This window comes from Panthera onca, chromosome E1, assembly GCF_046562875.1.
Source record: "Panthera onca isolate mPanOnc1 chromosome E1, mPanOnc1 haplotype 2, whole genome shotgun sequence".
NCBI lineage: Eukaryota > Metazoa > Chordata > Mammalia > Carnivora > Felidae > Panthera > Panthera onca.
The window spans coordinates 16,020,346-16,036,402 of NC_138352.1; the positions used below are offsets into that span (position 1 = coordinate 16,020,346).

Genomic DNA, 16,057 nt, shown 5'->3' on the forward strand with positions numbered 1-16,057 from the left:
GAAGTGCTTCTCAAACTTTAATGTGCAGATGAATTTCTGGGCATTTTGTTAAGAATGCAGATTCTGAGTAAGCAGGTCTGAGGTGGGGCCTGATCATCGGTATTCTTGCAGACTCCCAGGTGATGTGTGGGTGCTGGCCTACAGACTTAACCAGTTGCAGTTTTGACCACGGGAGTGACTCAGAGCCATCTGGGGGTGGGTTTTGGGGGGCCACTCGGTGGAGCAGTGCCCGCTGTGTGGTGGAAAGAGGCCCTTGGCCAGTGAGAGAGCTCCATGGGGGGGCTGCCCTGTGCGTACTCGTCTGTGGTCTGCCGGCCCAACGGGTAGAGTGCAGGGTCTCTCCTGAACGCGGAGCACCAGTGCATTTATGGAAGCCATAATGAACTTGGGGACCTTGGAGGTTTTCGAGGACTTATTCCTCATAAGTGTCACAGGGCGATTGTATAAACAATGTAGAGGGAAAACTTTTTAGTTTGTAGCCTATCTGTGTTTCTGGTGAAGCACATTTGATATTTGTTAGTCAAGGGGGACCAGAACATGTGAATGGATGATGTAAGAAGCAAAGATAGCCGTGTTTACTTACCAAGTTGTATCACTGTGATGTGACACAATTCTCTGATCACTGGGTGGAGTAGGTGGTGATCTTTGATGATAGAAGAAAAAGATAATTTTGTTACTTTCTGTGTTTTCTAATCATGTAGTAATTCAATGTCTTTTTATCTGGTAGGTTCGAGGATATAAAACATTTCTTCGTTTATTTCCTCATGAAGTGGCTGATGTACAACCTGTTTTAGATATGTTTACAAATCAAAATCCTAGAGACCATGAAGTGAGTGTCATTTTCTCCTCCTTTTCATTCCCACCCCTCTCCCTCCTCTCTTCCCTGTTTGCTCCACTCCTTACTGGCAGCTTTATCCTCCTGTTTCCTTCAGTTTTATGTTATGCTGTTTTGTGTCCCTCTCTCTCTTTTCTTTATTCTTTTGGCTTTCTCTTTTTTTATATGTTACTTTAAATTATTTCCTTAAAAAAAAAAAATGTTTATTTTGAGAGAGAGTGAGTAAGGGAGAGGGGAGAGAGAGAGAGGGTGAGAGAATCCAAAGCAGGTTCCACGCTCAGCAGGAAGCCAGACATGGGGCTCAATCCCATGACTGTGCGATCATGACCTGAGCCAGCGTCAAGAGTCAGATGCTTCACTGACTGAGCCACCCAGGTGCCCTCAATTATTTCCTTTTATTTTTTTATTTTACTATTTTATTTATTTATTTATTTTTAAAAAAGTTTTACTTATTTTTGAGAGATAGGGAAAGAGAGAATCCCAAGTAGGCTCCATGCTCACCATGGAGCCCGATGCGGGGCTCGATCTCACAACTGTGAGATCACGACCTGAGCCGATAGCAAGAATCGGACACTTAACCAACTGAGCCACTCAGGCACCCCAAATTATTTCCTTTTAAAATATGTCTTTATTGGGGCGCCTGGGTGGCGCAGTCGGTTAAGCGTCCGACTTCAGCCAGGTCACGATCTCACGGTCCGTGAGTTCGAGCCCCGCGTCAGGCTCTGGGCTGATGGCTCAGAGCCTGGAGCCTGTTTCCGATTCTGTGTCTCCCTCTCTCTCTGTCCCTCCCCCGTTCATGCTCTGTCTCTCTCTGTCCCAAAAATAAATAAACGTTGAAAAAAAAAAAAAAAAAAATAAAATATGTCTTTATAAAGAAAAAAAAATATGCTTATATTCAGTGTGGTGAAAAGTGTGTCAACCATCTAGATTTTTAAACTTGAAATATAATTATGTTGGGGGTCCCTAGAACCACCCTCAGGTTTGATGATTCCCTAAGACCACTGTAGGACTCCACAGGTAGTTGTTCGTATGGTTGTGACTGGTTCGTAGCAAACCCAGCAAAGGGAAAAGGCACATGGGGTGAAGTCTGGAGGAAACCAGGAGCAAGCTTCTAGAGTCTTCTCTCAGGTCACACAGGGCACTTGTCATTGCCCCAGCACTGAGTTGTGTGTTGCCCACGTGAATGTCATAGAGACCAGTGTGCAGGAATTTTCTTGGGGTTGGTTACGTGGGTACTCTGCCAAACATGGACTGAAATTCCAAACTCCCAAAAGGAAAGCGGGTTTCACCATAAACCACATGGTTTGTACAGATAGTCCAAGCACAGAGAGTCCCCCTTCTCTGGGAATGCTGGGAAGCCTCCTGAAGTTCAGCTTCCTAGCTGCCCAAGGATGGCCAGCCTTGTTCGCAGGTCCCTCCAGGGAATCAGGTTGCTGTGGGAGTGTCCTTACTCACGGAGCACACGTTCACAACTGCATCACCCAGGGAGCTGTTTCTGAACGTGCCCAATCTCAGCTTAGATGTAGGAGAGCATTTCCCCAGCTCCCCGAAGGGATTGTTCCAGGACCAAAGTGGAATCTTGTTTTATTGACTACCGAAAATAAGGGCACTCCTATTTATTTATTTATTTTAATTTAATTTTTTATTTTTTTAAATTTACATCCAAATTAGTTAGCACATAGTGCAACAATGATTTCAGGAGTAGATTCCTTAGTGCCCCTGACCCATTTATCCCATCCCCCCTCCCACAACCCCTCCTGTAACCCTCAGTTTGTTCTCCATATTTATGAGTCTCTTCTGTTTTGTCCCCTTCCCTGTTTTTATATTATTTTTGTTTCCCTTCCCTTATGTTCGTCTGTTTTGTCTCTTAAAGTCCTCATATGAGTGAAGTCATAAGATTTTTGTCTTTCTCTGACTGACTAATTTCACTTAGCATAATACCCTCCAGTTCCATCCACGTAGTTGCAAATGGCAAGATTTCATTGTTTTTGATTGCTGAGTAATATTCCATTGTATGTATATACCACATCTTCTTTATCCATTCATCCGTGGACGGACATTTGGGCTCTTTCCATACTTTGGCTATTGTCGATAGTGCTGCTATAAACATGGGGGTGCATGTGCCCCTTCGAAACAGCACACCTGTATCCCGTGGATAAATGCCTAGTAGTGCAATTGCTGGGTCGTAGGGTAGTTCTATTTTTAGATTTTTGAGGAACCTCCATACTGTTTTCCAGACTGGCTGCACCAGCTTGCATTTCCACCAACAATGCAAAAGAGATCCTTTTTCTCTGCATCCTCGCCAACGTCTGTTGTTGTCTGAGTTAATGTTAGCCATTCTGACAGGTGTAAGGTGGTATCTCATTGTGGTTTTGATTTGTATTTCCCTGATGATGAGTGATGTTGAGCATTTTTTTCAGGGGCACTCCTCTTTAAACTGGAATTTGAGAATAGTTTTCTTTATTCTTAAGTGTTTTGTTTTTTTATCTGTTTACACTTTCTCAAAAGGCTGAATGTGTGCTGAAGGGTGCCAGTGATGAGAAGCCATCGTACTGATGTATCATGATTTTTCTTTGTTCATTTTGCTATTTCTTTTGTCTGCTGAAGTAGCCAGCTAAGTTTGTATGACAGAGGGTGTGTGTGGTGGGGTGGGGTATGGGAGGGGCTCACGATGGGGTGCGCTCCAGGCTCTGGGGTGACAGCATCTGAAGGGACTGTGGTTGCATTGTGTGGGCAGGGAGGGCAGTAGGACTGTGAGTGGGGCATGCGGGTTACCTCTGTGCTTGAAACAGGAGTCATTTTACTTTGATTTAACTTCTTAGACTTGGGAGACTCGCTACATGCTTTTACTGTGGCTCTCCGTGACCTGCCTGATCCCTTTTGATTTTTCTCGCCTCGATGGGAACCTCGTCGCTCCACCTGGGCAGATTCGAATGTCCACAATGGACCGTATTCTCGAAGTAGCAGAGGTAAGCGTGATCCTGCAAATAGCTAGCTGCTAATTAGCATTCTTTTCCATTCTCATGCTGTCTTGATATTAGAGTTTAACTAGGTACACTTTTGACATTAATATTTCTTCAAGTGCTGTTACTCTTGCAGTGAGGTAAAATTCCATTTCGTAATTTATTTAGAAAGTATAATTCACATAGGAGTAAGGATGAATTAGAGCGAATTTCATTGTTTTGTAGGTAGTGCAAATACTACTCCGTTAAGCATAGTAATGACGTACAAGAGATTTCAGAGGGCAGTTGTAAGAAAATGAAGGTCAATTTTAGATATAATTTTTAATTTTTAACATTATATAAATAATACATGATCAATCTAGAAAAACTAGAAAATAAAGCAAAGCAAGAAAGGTGTTAAAGCAGAATCCCTCAAATTCTGGTACCAACAGATAATGACGCTTGTATATGTTTTCAGACTTTTTCTGAAACAAATGTTATGCGTATAGATAAATTATCGCATTACCCTGAATTTGAGTGGTTATAGACAAATTATTGCATTACCCTGAATTTGAGTGGTTTAGCACAACACACATTTGTCATCTCACAGTTTGTGTGGGTCAGGAATATGGACGTGACTATGCAGGGCAATCTGCGTCAGGGTTCAGCAAGGCTCACCTGAGCAGGGTCTGCGTCCGTGCTCTCGGGACTGTTGGCAGAAGCCAGACCATCGAGGGTGTTGGACCAAGGGCTTTAGTGCTTTGTTGGCTGTTTCTTGCCATGTGACATCACCCCCCCCCCCCCCCCCGCCCCCCAAAATGGCAAAAATGGCAGCATGTTCTCCAAGCTGGCAAGGGGCAGGGTCTGCTAGCGAGACGGAAGTCACGATAACGTGTCACCAAGTCACAAAAGTGACGTCCCACCCCTTTCCAACTTCTCTTGTTGGAGACATGTCAGTGTGTTACAGTTCACACAGGAAGGATTATACTGGGTGTGAGCACCAGCGGGCGAGCTTGTTGAGCACCTGCTGTGTGCCAGACACTGTTCTAATCATCTTTAGTATACTGATCCATGTAATCCTAGTTGATGAGATAGTTGACTCTTTTTTTTTAATTCTATTTTAAAGATTTAAAATTTTTTTTTTATTTTTAAGTAATCTTTACACCCAGCATGGGCTTGAACCCACAACCTTGAGATCCAGAGTCACACGCTACACTGACTGAGCCAGCCAGGCGCCCCAGCAGTTAACTCGTTTTATCCTCGTTTTATCCTCGTTTTACTGAGTGGGCATCAGTCGAGAAAAATAAGTAACTTAGCTGGTTCAATTTCTCATAAACGGTGGGTCCAAATGGGAAGTCAGGCAGTTTGGCTCCTCCCCGTGCTCCACGCCCCCACTCTGCAGAGTGCCCTTGCTGTCTGTGCTTAGCGAGCCGCTGCTTCCCTGGGAGTGTGTGCTCAGTGTCCCATCAGTGAGCAGACGTTTTCTCGTAACCTCTAAGGGGAAAGGTGCTCTGCCATGCCCTGGCTTTTAGCCTGTTCTCGTACAGACGGACATTTAGGTGGTCTCCAGCTGTGCTCTGTGAGAGGTGGGGTGATGAGGAGCCACTTCACACACCTCCGTGTACCCGTCTCGTATGTGGCGCTGCCGGGTGAGCAGCAGTCCACTTCTAGAGGTTTGGCCCTGGGTATGCGATTGTCCCCCAGAAAAAAGGTCTTTTGTGTATCATTTGGGACAAAGTTAGTTGAGATGAGAACTGGAAACTTTTTAAGGCAGGCCTCCAAAGAACAGGTCGTCGCTTGTTTTAACCCTGGGTGCTCTTCTGTCTGAGCGGGGCCTCCTGGTTCTGCATGTAACACACCTGCAGGTCCCGAGTGTGCTTCCTGGACTGTGTGATTCTTTGTTACAGTCGGGTGACACGTATGGGTTTCATTTTTGTGCTGTTTTTGCACGTGTGTGTTTGAAGGAGCGTGGCCACACGCCGTGTGCGTTTGAAGGAGCGTGGCCACACGCCGTGTGCAGTGGGGTGCCTGCCTGTTGGGCTCCTGGCAGCTGCTGGCAACTGTGGTTTGAGTTTAGGGGGGGCTTGTGCAGCTTCGGAATTTGGCCTCTGCCTAGAAGCTTCGCCAGCCTGGGTTCTCTGGAGGCTGCTGCGTGTGGGACTGGCTGGTGAGCGGGTCCCGGAGATTTGTATTTTGTGTGTAACGGTGCCCGTCCTTGATCCTTTCTTTAGACCTACTTGGTTGTCAGCGACAAGGCCCGAGATGCGGCTGCTGTCCTCGTGTCCAAGTAAGTACCTGTTGGCCCCTCCCAGCTGTGTTGTTGATGTGTGGCTGGTGTGTTCAGAGAGGTTTTGTCTTACGTACTCTTCTGTGTTCCCTGTGTGTCTGTGTTACCTGGGAGGAGGTCACTGGGCTGATGGGCCTGGGGAAGTCTTTCCTACTGCCCAATACTTGTCTCTTTCTTTGAGGGAGCATTGACACTGTTTGGGCGGAGGAGACCTCTGAACCTGATGGTGCTGGCTAGGGGCTCACGGAGGTCAGCTGATGGGCCCGTCCACAGAGCGCAGATTCACAACAGGTGGGGCAGGGCTCACCTTTGGGGTGGTGGCCGTTAGGTGAGTCTTTAAAGGTCACCCGGCAGTTAACAACGTTGTGGTTTATGGAGATCGTGATATTGATTGGATCATTGTGTCTTAGGGTAAAAATCCCCAAATGTTCTCTGTTGACTAAAAAAATCAGGCTGTGCCTGAGGCAGGTAAAGATGAGTTGTGATGAGCTGGGTGAGATGACCCTAACAACAGGCCTGGCTGCTCTGAAGATCCCCAGCGATGTGCATGAGGGCTGTGTAAACTTGTGTCACGAGATGTGAGAACCGAAGGAAGCAGTTTTTCTAAATTGATCTTTTGTGGCCTAAAATAAGTGCATGGAGTAAATAAATTAGAAAATTTGGCTTTCCCCTTTCTACATTTGTGAAAGTTGAAAATGGGTCTAAAACCTTCTGGCTGTTTTGATTGGGAAAACGGGCAACACCTCACTCAGGGTCCCCTTACGCTTAGGTGTATGCCATGACCTTCTTCCCCAAAGTGGGAGGAGAAACCCTTAGTCTTTAGGGCAGTGGGATGTGGGATGAGGGATTTGTGCAGGTGCCTGGCGCACTGTAGGGCAGGGCTTGAAGAGAACAGCTGACTGCAGGAGTGAGGGGCAAACATGTGAGCCCCCGGTGTCGCTTCACCTGGGGGAGGGTGATACTCACTGGACAGCGGTTTCTCGTTAAAAAACAGTTTCTTTTTAATTGTAAGAATAATCCTGTGTCTTGGAAAATAAAAGTATAAGGCATAAAATCCACATGTACCTTCATCTCCCAGAGATGTGACTGCTTTTGCCTGTTGTCCTGTCGTCTGTCTGTGTGTCCTGTCCAGGGGCATGTGGGCGCCCACGCTTGTTGTACCGGGTGCCAGCAGCTGGGCCTGGAGCTTCATCCCGTCTTCTTCCAAAACGCAATTATGATGTGAACACATTGCTGTTTCTGCAGTCCCCGGTTGGACACGTAGACTTACTATTTTTTATTACCAGCAATATTGAGGGTTTGGTAGAGATTTTTTTTAAAGTTTATTTATTTTGAGAGAGAGAGAGAGAGAGCGCACAGGAGCATCAGTGTGAGGGAGGTGGGGAGAACAGAGAGAGAGGATCCCACGCAGGCTCTGCACTGTCCGCACAGAGCCCGACGCGGGGCCCGAACCCACGAACCATGAGATTATAACTCCAGCCAAAATCAAAAGTCAGGTGCTCAACCAGCTGAGCTGCCCAGGTGCCCTGAGGGTCTGGTAGAGTTATGTTGCCCTTGACTCTGTGGAGCATTGTGTTTGTAGGGGCTGGGGAGGTGAAACCCTCAACCTTTGTTCCCTCCCTGATGTCCTCCAGAAAAGGTGACCTGGGGACAGATCCAACCACTTGGTGGGACTCTGCTGCACCATCTAGTGGTTAGGATGAGTACATGTTTCACCTAGTGGAGGCTGGTTTTCAGCACATTAAAAATGCTCTGGCCATTTTGCCAGGTGGTGGCTACATCCTGGTGCTGTGTAGCCAGCTTCTCAAGAGTGTTCTAGAATGGGCGGTGCTGTAACTGCATGGCTGAGCATCTTCTCATACACCCGGCAGTGGCTCTTCTGAGGGAAGAGAGGGCTCTGAGGCGGGAGGGCTTCTAGTTGGGACAGGAGCTTCCTGCAGGGATGCTGAGGTAGGTGCCGGGACCACACTGAGCGCTGCTCTGAGGTGAGCCGTGACCCGGTGTGACATGAGGAAGAAATGGGCCAGAACGTCGCAAAGCAGGTTTGCACAGCATAAGTGCAGAGCCCCCCTAGTGTGTTCTGCGGGGGGCATCTGGAGGGACTGTGAAGTCCTACCTCCTGATGCTTTCTGGTCCCTTGTCTCCTTGAGAGGCTGCTCATCTCCAGCTGTCTCTTCATGTTTTCTGCTTGTTTCCTGTGTTCTGCCCCCAGAGTGGAAGCTGCCCTCGCAGAGTGTGGGCTCAGCCTGAGCCCCTTTTCAGATAGCTGAGGGCCTGGCATGTGGACTGGCTAGAGAGGAGTAAAGGGGGCCCAGGCTTTGGTGTGGGGCTTGGGGCTGGCTGCCAGCTCAGACCAGGTGTGTTAGCGGCAGGTCCAGTATGTGCTGTCTGAGCAGATGTGGGCTCTGCATGGGGCTGTGCGGTATTGGGTGGAGGGGTGGGGAAGGAAGACCCGTGGCAGATGCAGGGAGAGAGGGCCTTGGGCCTGCTGCTGGGCCAGACCTCGCCGTATGGGAGTACTGTGTCCCGAGGTGAAGGGATGGAGTTGGGCCAAGGAAAGGGAAGGGCTGAGTAGTAGGTGTTGGGGGGGTTCCTGGGCAGTGATGGTGACAGGTCAAGGTGGTCCTGTAGTGTATGGGGCCTCAGGATGAGTGGGGACCCAGGAGGGACGAGATGGGGGTGGTAGGGCCTGTGTCTGACCTCAGAGAGGTCATGTTGGGGAATGACGTCCTAAGGGCCATGGTCTGGGAGGTGTCTTGGTGTTTTAGATTCGAGAGTGTCCTAGAGTGTGTGTCTTGAAAGGAGGACATAATGCACATTACAGATGACACATGTCCTGGCTTGGAGGGCCATCTCAGTGAGAGGATGTGGTGGGCCAGAAAGAGGTGAGCTCTCTTCAGTTGGGGCCTTGGTTGAACTGTCTGTTTCCTTCTGGCAGGTTCGTTACACGGCCTGATGTCAAGCAGAAGAAGATGGCAGGTTTCCTGGACTGGAGCCTGCACACTTTGACTCGCTCCTCCTTCCAGACCATCGAGGGGGTCATTGCCATGGATGGCACGCTGCAGGCCCTGGTAAACACTGCCCCAGGGGAGGGGACAAGTTCTCTTCACTTTTGATTCTGTTCTGAAGTAGCTTGAACATAGTAAGAGATAGTGAACCCCCATGGACAGTACTGCCCTTTATAACCTGGGGTTGTCCTTGCATTGTCAGCAAAGGGCTTTCTGTTCCAGTGAAGGAGATGGCCTGAGCCAGCCTGCTGCATCACCACCAGGGGGCAGCAGTGTCCACAGAGCTGGGCCAGGGAGGTGGGCAGGGAGGTGGGCAGGGCGTGCCCTCCTTGGGTTTCCTGCTGTGTAATTGTGTTGTGGAGTATAATTATCGAATCAGCTCTGATGAAATAAGGCAGGTGATTTCACGTTTGGTTTTGTTCAGATACTCAGGGTGTTTGTGACAAGCGTGTTATATACAAAACCTGGCCCCCACCCCCAGTGCCCTGGTTGGTGCCCTCCCTGCCACCCTTCTCCACTTCCTGCTTCACCTGTCTATAACGTTGCCTTTTCTAGTGCTAGTGAGGAGGACAGTCCCCAGAAAAGGGGAGGCCGCCCAGGCCCTGGAGCTATCCTCCTGTCCTCATGGTCCTTGGGCGTTGCTGGGCCCGTGCCCGCTCTCTGCTCTTTACCTGCCGTGGGTGAGACTTGGTTCTTGGCCTCGTTTCTGAAGCTGTAGAACCCTGTGGCCCACTTTCCCGAGAGCAGGGCATTTTGGATTGTGTTTAAATGGAGGTGTTTGGACCCATGACTCAGTGTGATGTCATTTTCTTGGGTGTTGTCCTGTGTGCTTTCCTTGGCTGTCTCAGGTTGGGACAAGGTGTAGGGAGCCATGAGGGCCGGTGGAAAGTGGGGCTGATGGTGTTATCACCCAAGGGCGTGGGCACAGGATGTTGGAGGAGAGGAGATAACAGTGGGGTCTGCCTCGGGGGCCCAGGGAAGGCCCTTTTCTCACTGCACACCCTGCCCTGGGCACACAGGGCATGGACTGCCTGGCCTCTCTCAGGAATTTCGTTGGCATCTGTTTCTGTCCACATTGCTGTTGTCTTCACGAAGGACAGCCTTTCAAATGATGAGACTATTTCAAGACATTTTATAAAGAAACCTGGAAAAAGAAAACATTTTCCAAATTCCTGTAGTCTGTTGAGGTGCTTTTTTTTTTTTTTTTTTTTTTTTTTTAATGTTTATTGGGACCCCTGGGTGAGTCAGTTAAGTGTCCCACTTTGGCTCAGGTCATGATCTCACAGTTTGTGAGTTTGAGCTCTACATTGGACACGCCCACATCTGGTCCCCCTTCCCCCCCCCCCACTCGTTTTTTCTCTCTCTCTCTCTCAAAAATAAACATTAAAAGTTTATTTATTTTGAGAGAGAGAGAGAAATGTGAGAAGGGCAGAGAGAGAGAGGGAGAGAGAGAATCCCAAGCAGGTTCCATGCTGTCAGCGCAGAGCGGGATGTGGGGCTCGAACCCACGAACTGTGAGATCATGACCTGAGCTGAAACCAAGAGTTGGACGCTCAATCAAGTGAGCCACCCAAGCGCCCCTACTTTTTTTTTTTTTTTTTTTTTTTTGAGTGACGTGTTGTTTTTTAAGTTTTCTTTCAGTCTATAAATGAATGTGATATGTTGTATGATACTTTTTAAAAAAAATATTGAGATATAAAGCACATAAGTACTTTGCTTTTTTAAAGTGTATATTCAGTGATTATTTTGTGTATGCACAAGGTCGGACACCCATCACAACTACCCAATTCCAGAATATTCTCATCACCCTTAAAGGAAAACTCACACCCATTAGCAGTCACTCCCCATTCATCTCTGCAACCATTAATCTAGTTTCTATTCCTGGATTTGCTCATTCTGGATATTTTATATAAGTGGAGTTGTACATGTGACCTTCTGTCACTGGCTTCTTTGATTTAGCATCATGTTTTCAAGGTTTACCCACGTTGTACCTGGTGTCACTAATTCATTCTCTTTATGGCCAGATAATACTCCATCGTATGGGTGTTCTTAGTTATTATGGATAATGCTAACCTGAACTTTTGTAAAAGTTTTTGTTTAAGCATGTGTTTTCAGTTCCCTTGGGTACATAGTTTTTTTTTTTTTTTTTTTTTTTTCTAGTTTAACAATTTTAGTATTTTTCTGTGTTTTTGAAGTCTTACTTTTTCTCATGGCCGTATACTTATGTTGCTGAGACATGGGGTATCAGCCTGTGCCCTCAGGTGGCACTCACTCCAGCTGTGTGTGGAGGTGGTACTTAAAAAGGGTTTTATTGGGATTTTCGGTGTAATTGCTATGAAGGGAGTCTGTGCAGGGAGAAGCTGGCCTGCAGGGTCCCGGGTGGGGAAGGGGATCGGAGGGGGAGGTGCAGGGCTCACTTGTGTGTCTGTGAGGCTTTTGTTGCCTGAATCCTGGGGTGGGGGGCAGTGTGCATTTATGTTTTAGGTAATTTTGGTGGAGGAGGAGTGATGGGGCAGAGATGGTTTATTTGAAGGTTTAGGTGTAAGTGGGTTCCTTAATTTTTTGCCGTGAGTCATGTTGAGAAGTCTTAGGCCACGAGAAACAATTGGAAGGTCTGACAGAATGTAGCTGGAACCTGTCAGTCCACTGTGGCCTGCAGGGCAAATGCTAGACCCGCCTGCGTGTGGGCGCTGGAGGGGCAGGCACATTCGACTTAGCTTGCTTTTGTGGTTACCGTCCTCTGTTAGATCTTCTTAGCCCAGAAAGGAATTTGCATTTGGGCTGGGCTCCCGGGGTCTCCTGTAGCCCTTGCCCAGCAGCTGCCCACCCCCCCCCCCCCCCCCCAGGAGCCACAGCTATGTTCACATGCATGGGGGCAGCTGGACCATCAGGATACCTAGGCTGTGGGCTGGAGCCTGCTGTGACCTCCCTAGGGACCTGCAGGCGGGTGAGGCCCAAGTGGCCCCTGTCTGGGCTGGCAGCCGGGAGGCAGGTCCCCCTTACGAGACCACGGTGGGTCTGTGCTTTCATGCCACCCTCGAGAGTTCCTGCTGGCTCCCTTGTCCCCAGACTAAAGTTCTTGGGGCTCTGTTGCTCTTCCTGGAGGCTTGAGAAGGGCATGGGGACCCCTTTACGTCCAGTTCTGCAGCTGCTTTGCCCATAAGACCTTTTATTTATTTTTTAAAATGTTTTTGATCATTTTGTTGCTTGTCTCTAGGCTGTCCCCAGGTTTTCTGTTTCTTCTTCCTAAGCGGGACTCATACGCCTTTAACAGCAAAACCTGGTGCTGGGTGGGAGAGGCTGTTGGTGTGTCCTCGCTGTGGGTCAGCGTCCCTCTCAGTGGAGAGGGCCAGCCGGGAGAAGGGTGGTGCTGTGGATTCTCTAGGCCACACTGGAAGTTCTCTTTCTCTCTTCTTCCTGAGGAACGAGGAGATTTTCTCAAAGGCTTTTCCTGCCCCGTCTCCTAGCTGGGCTCTGTGGCAGTGGCACGTCTGCTGTCTGGAGAGGCGCCCTCGGCGAGGTGGGCAGCTGCCTGATGGGGCAGCCCAAGTCCCTGGCAAGTGAGTAAATGGAGCTGCTGGGAAACAATGGCCTGCAGGGCCCAGCACACCCTTTTAGGAGCCTTCTGAAGCCCCTGTGTTTCTTCTGGAAAACCTAGGGTCTTTTTGGAATCTCATGTCTCGTTTCCTTTCTCTTTTTCCTTTTCAAAGCAGTGATTAGGTCTAATTGCTGCTGCTGCCTCCTGGGCAGGAGGAAGTGGTGTGGGGTGCTGGGCTCTCCCAAGCGGGGAGCGGGTTTCGCCATGAGCTCGTCAGACCTGAACAGCAGAGGCCGGGCGTCCGCGGTGCATGATGAAACTTGCAGGTGTATTGTGCTTTCGGATTTCGTCTGTCTCCTTTGATGCACTTGGCTTCATTTCTATCCACCTGTTCATTAGGGCGAGTTAGGCAAGACAGGTGAACTTGTAACGAGCACCATCGAAACTAGGGTTTGATTTTATTTTCCTGGAAGCATGTTCCTCTTGCAGTGACGAATTCTAACTCTTCTGTGGTGGGGAGTGGGAGGCTGGCAGCTTCTTCACATCACTGGAAGGCCCCTCTTGTTTAGTCCTGTTTTATAAATTTTTTTTTAATGTTTATTTTTGAGAGAGAGCGAGCGAGAAAGAGGCAGAGTGCTAGCTGAGGAGGGGCAGAGAGAGTGGGAGACACAGTCTGAAGCAGGCTCCAGGCTCTGAGCTGTCCGTGCAGAGCCCGATACGGGGCTCGAACTCACAAACTGTGAGATCATGCCCTGAGCCGAAGTCAGACGCTTAACCAGCTGCGCCATCCAGGTGCCCCGAGTCCAGCTTTAATAAGCATTAGGATTATTGCAAATTGAGGAAATTCAGAGAAGGAAAACGCAGTGTTAACAATTGAAAATGGTCATCATTTGTATATGCTGTACCTCTGCTTCCTTATTGGTGGTTGTGCCCTGCTGGCTTTCACTGCTCAGACTGAAGAGTGTAAGGACTGACTCATGATGTGGGGTTTCTCTTCATGCAGTCCCTGTGATGGCTGGGACGTGGGTGTGGACTTTTAGCGCTGAAGACAGAGTTCTTACATAAAAATATGGCTGGTGTGATGAGTCGTAACAAAACACTCTCCTCTGCCATTTGTTACGATTGCATCCTTCCTTCACAATGAGGGTTGTTTTACTTAGTTTATCATTGATGAAAGCATACCTCTCCTTAAAGGATAAAAGGTTTCATTGCTAACAGCCTTACAAACCAGGTAATCCCATCTGCAGCACCAGAGTGTGTGAGGAGAGATACTGAAGCCGCTCTGGTTTTGCATATAGTTTGAGTAAACAAGAGGAGTGTCTAGCCCAGAGTAGAGTGACTGTCGATCCAGCCAGGGCAGGATGTACCAGAAATGTACGTCCCGGGCTCCAGGGTGTGTTGGCTCTGCCCTTGGGTGCTTTTCTGCCCTGAGGGAGGCTGATCTGCTGTGGGCTGGTCCTGAGCCTCGGGACTCCCTGCAGCAACAGCCCTGACCCGCGGCAGAGGCAAAGTGCCTTGCTCCTTGCTCCCCACCTGCAGAAGGGAAATAACAACCCTCTACCTCAGAGGGTGGCGTGGAGGCTAATTAGTGCGTGTCACGCTCTTTGAAGAGGAAGAGAAGCCACTTGATTATCCAAGACACTTCTCACGTAGGCTTTGATTTCTTGTAGGCTTCTTTGGAGAGTAGTGCCCCGTGGTTTCATTTAGGGTTTAGTTTGGCCGGAGGACAAATGATCCAGATTGGGCTTTTTAGTCCTGGCCCTTGCTGGGGCAGGGCTTTGGGTGGAGGAAGATATGGGAAGAACCATCTGACTGTATGTTTTCCTGTGTTGTGTGTGTGCGTGCGCACGCATTTATGTCCTGTTCACGTGCCCCTGTGAATCTGAGTGAAACGGGTACCTGCACTTTCCTTGTGGGTTTAAATCCATGGAGCAGCCAACTCTGATACTGTTTTAATTTCACATGACTCAGCATTTCACGTGGGGCAGCCAGTATGGTGGCATGAGTCTTGTTGCAACATGCATGGTGTGTGGCGGGCCTGGTTTGTACACCTGTTGTGTGAGGAGGCGACGTGTCCTGCTGGACAGGTGCACGCTCCGAGGCAGCCCAGCAGAGCCCACGCTTGGAGGGGAGGGGCCTTGTCTGTCATAGGGTCTCCCTGCCTCTTAGGTGTGGAGCTGGCCGAGAGCTGCAGGTCTCCTGGCCAGTGCCCTCTGTCCAGCCTGGCCTGTGGCCTCCAGTGCAGGCTGTCCGAGGGCCTCACAGCTACCACTGCTGTGGTGGTTGGGTTCTCAGGTGAATGGGACTTGGCCACCCTCACCCTTCCTTCTAAGCAGGTGTTCCTCATTCTGTGTCCTTGCCGTCTGTGGATGGCTGGTGTTGCTCCCTGATTTACCCTTGACCTTCCTTTCCATGGTCCCAGAGCCCTAGTTCTGTGCACCTGCTGTGCTTCAGAAGCCATGAGTCCGAGATCGTGCCTGTTATTCTGTCTCTTTTCCTTCTTCCTGCCAGCCTGTGTCATGAGGCCCAGCAATGAACAAGAATTCGAGGGCAGGCCTGGGTCTCGTCTCATCTGGCCATGTGGCTGAGGCGCTTAGAAGTGTCCCTGACCTGGCCCTGCCTTCCTGGCACAGTGCTTGCCAGGTGTACTGGCTGCCCCTTCCGTGGCCCATCCTCCGTCCTGTGCCAACGGTCCGTCCTTGGCCTAGCGCGCGGCTCTCTGCTCCTGTGCGCTCTCTAGACGGGAGCTGGCCCGGTCTGTGGAGGCACCGGTTCCTGGGTCCTTGGCCATAGCTGTGCTTTGTCTCCACAACCTTCAGTGGTGCCATTCGGGAGAACCAGTGGCGAAAGGGCCCAGGTATGCGGTGGGGGAGCCAAAGCCAGAGAGTAGACAGCCTGTGGAGGTCTGTCCTCCAGGTCTCTCCAGTCAGAGGGCCGGGCACTGGGTAGAGTCAGGAGGAGGAGGCTGGTTGTGTGGGTTCCCCCAGGGTTTTGGGCTCTGGGCTGGCGCCTCCTCAGGGGTACCCTGGGTCAGGAGAGGGGCGGAGCATGGAGGTGCGGGCCAGAAACGCAGAGGCTCTTCTTAGTAGTTTCTGCCAGGGGCGTTGTTGCTCAAGTCTCTGGCCCTGTCGAAGCCCGTCTAGTTGTGCTTTTCATCCTCCTCTTTGGAACTCCTCTCCTCACTTCCCCTTGGAGGGGTGGGGGTCTCCTGTGGGCCTCCTGGCCGGGGAGCCCTCTCCTCCTGCTGGGCTCGGGGCTGGAGCGCAAGAGACCCAGGCCCCCTCCCTGCCTGGATGCCAGCACGACTGGGGACATCGCTCCTCTTCTGAGCCTGTGGCCACACTGCTCCGGCCCCACCGGTTTCTAAGTTCTCTGAGACAGCTGTGTCTTTGGCATGGTTTATACGTCCTGCCTTAGGCAGGTTAGGCGACGTGTGATCAGTATTCT

General features: G+C 49.8%; 1 protein-coding gene across 1 annotated transcript in view; it reads left to right on the plus strand.

Annotated features, from left to right (window-relative positions):
* TBCD (tubulin folding cofactor D) overlaps positions 1-16,057 on the plus strand; it is a 161,289-nt gene that overhangs the window by 10,070 nt on the left and 135,162 nt on the right. Inside the window, exons 4-7 of the mRNA XM_078437956.2 lie at positions 728-829; positions 3,658-3,804; positions 6,009-6,064; positions 9,003-9,135. Coding sequence (XP_078294082.1) covers positions 728-829; positions 3,658-3,804; positions 6,009-6,064; positions 9,003-9,135 — 438 coding nt within the window. The remainder of the gene's footprint in view (positions 1-727; positions 830-3,657; positions 3,805-6,008; positions 6,065-9,002; positions 9,136-16,057) is intronic.